Below are 854 nucleotides of genomic sequence, written 5' to 3' on the forward strand. Positions count from 1 at the left end.
TGTTCCCCTTAATTTCTACCTAAACATTTCATTATAACAATATGTATCCTCTCACCACATACCACTTGCACCAAATCTTCAACGAGCTAGACCGGAACAAGGACGGCCTAGTGAGCATCGACGAGCTCATGTCGCTCCTCACCAGGCTCGGCATGCATGCTAAACAGGCCGAGCTTGAGCTTCTAGTGGGCGATGACAAAGCCCTCGACTTTTTCAACTTCCTCTTCTTCTACCAATCCTTGAACAAAATCATTGTTCAAGAAAATCGTGACCAAATCAAGGAGGATGACCTTGAATTCCCTGACGACGATCTTAGGAAGGCGTTCTGGGTTTTTGATCTAAACAACGACGGGTTCATCTCCGGGGAGGAGCTGCGGATTGCATTAGGTAGGTTAGGATTATGGGATGAGAAGAGTTGTGGCCATGATTGTATGCAAATGATTGGCGTCTACGACACGAATTCCGATGGATTGCTAGATTTCGAGGAGTTTAAGGAAATGATGTCAATTGATTCCTTGGAATCTTGTTAGAACTTTGCTAGTTTGACCCTAATATTTTAGTTTAGAAATAATAAAAAATAATACTATGTCGGTTAAAAGGTGGATAAATTCTTATATTTTCAGATTTCATTTTATTAGAGCAAACTAAGAAAGACTTCCTTTAACGTATTCAAATATATGGCCGGTTATTGTTAATTTAATAGGAGAATTTATAAAGTGCACTTTATAGAACTTATAAACTGCAATAGCATCATTCAGAAAATAATTTTGAAATTTATAATATGTATGTATTGGGTAAAGAGCTAAAAGAGAAAAGAGATGAAAGTGTAACGTGAAAGTAATTACGTAGAGAGT

General features: G+C 37.8%; 1 protein-coding gene across 1 annotated transcript; it reads left to right on the forward strand.

Moving 5' to 3' along the window:
- Positions 1 to 598, forward strand: LOC121782487 (probable calcium-binding protein CML44). The gene has a single exon (XM_042180351.1). It carries the CDS (start codon positions 42 to 44, stop codon positions 528 to 530), a length of 489 nt encoding a protein of 162 aa, XP_042036285.1. The 5' UTR covers positions 1 to 41; the 3' UTR covers positions 531 to 598.
- The last annotated feature ends 256 nt before the right edge of the window (positions 599 to 854 follow it).

This window comes from Salvia splendens, chromosome 20 (genome assembly GCF_004379255.2).
Source record: "Salvia splendens isolate huo1 chromosome 20, SspV2, whole genome shotgun sequence".
Classification (NCBI taxonomy): domain Eukaryota; kingdom Viridiplantae; phylum Streptophyta; class Magnoliopsida; order Lamiales; family Lamiaceae; genus Salvia; species Salvia splendens.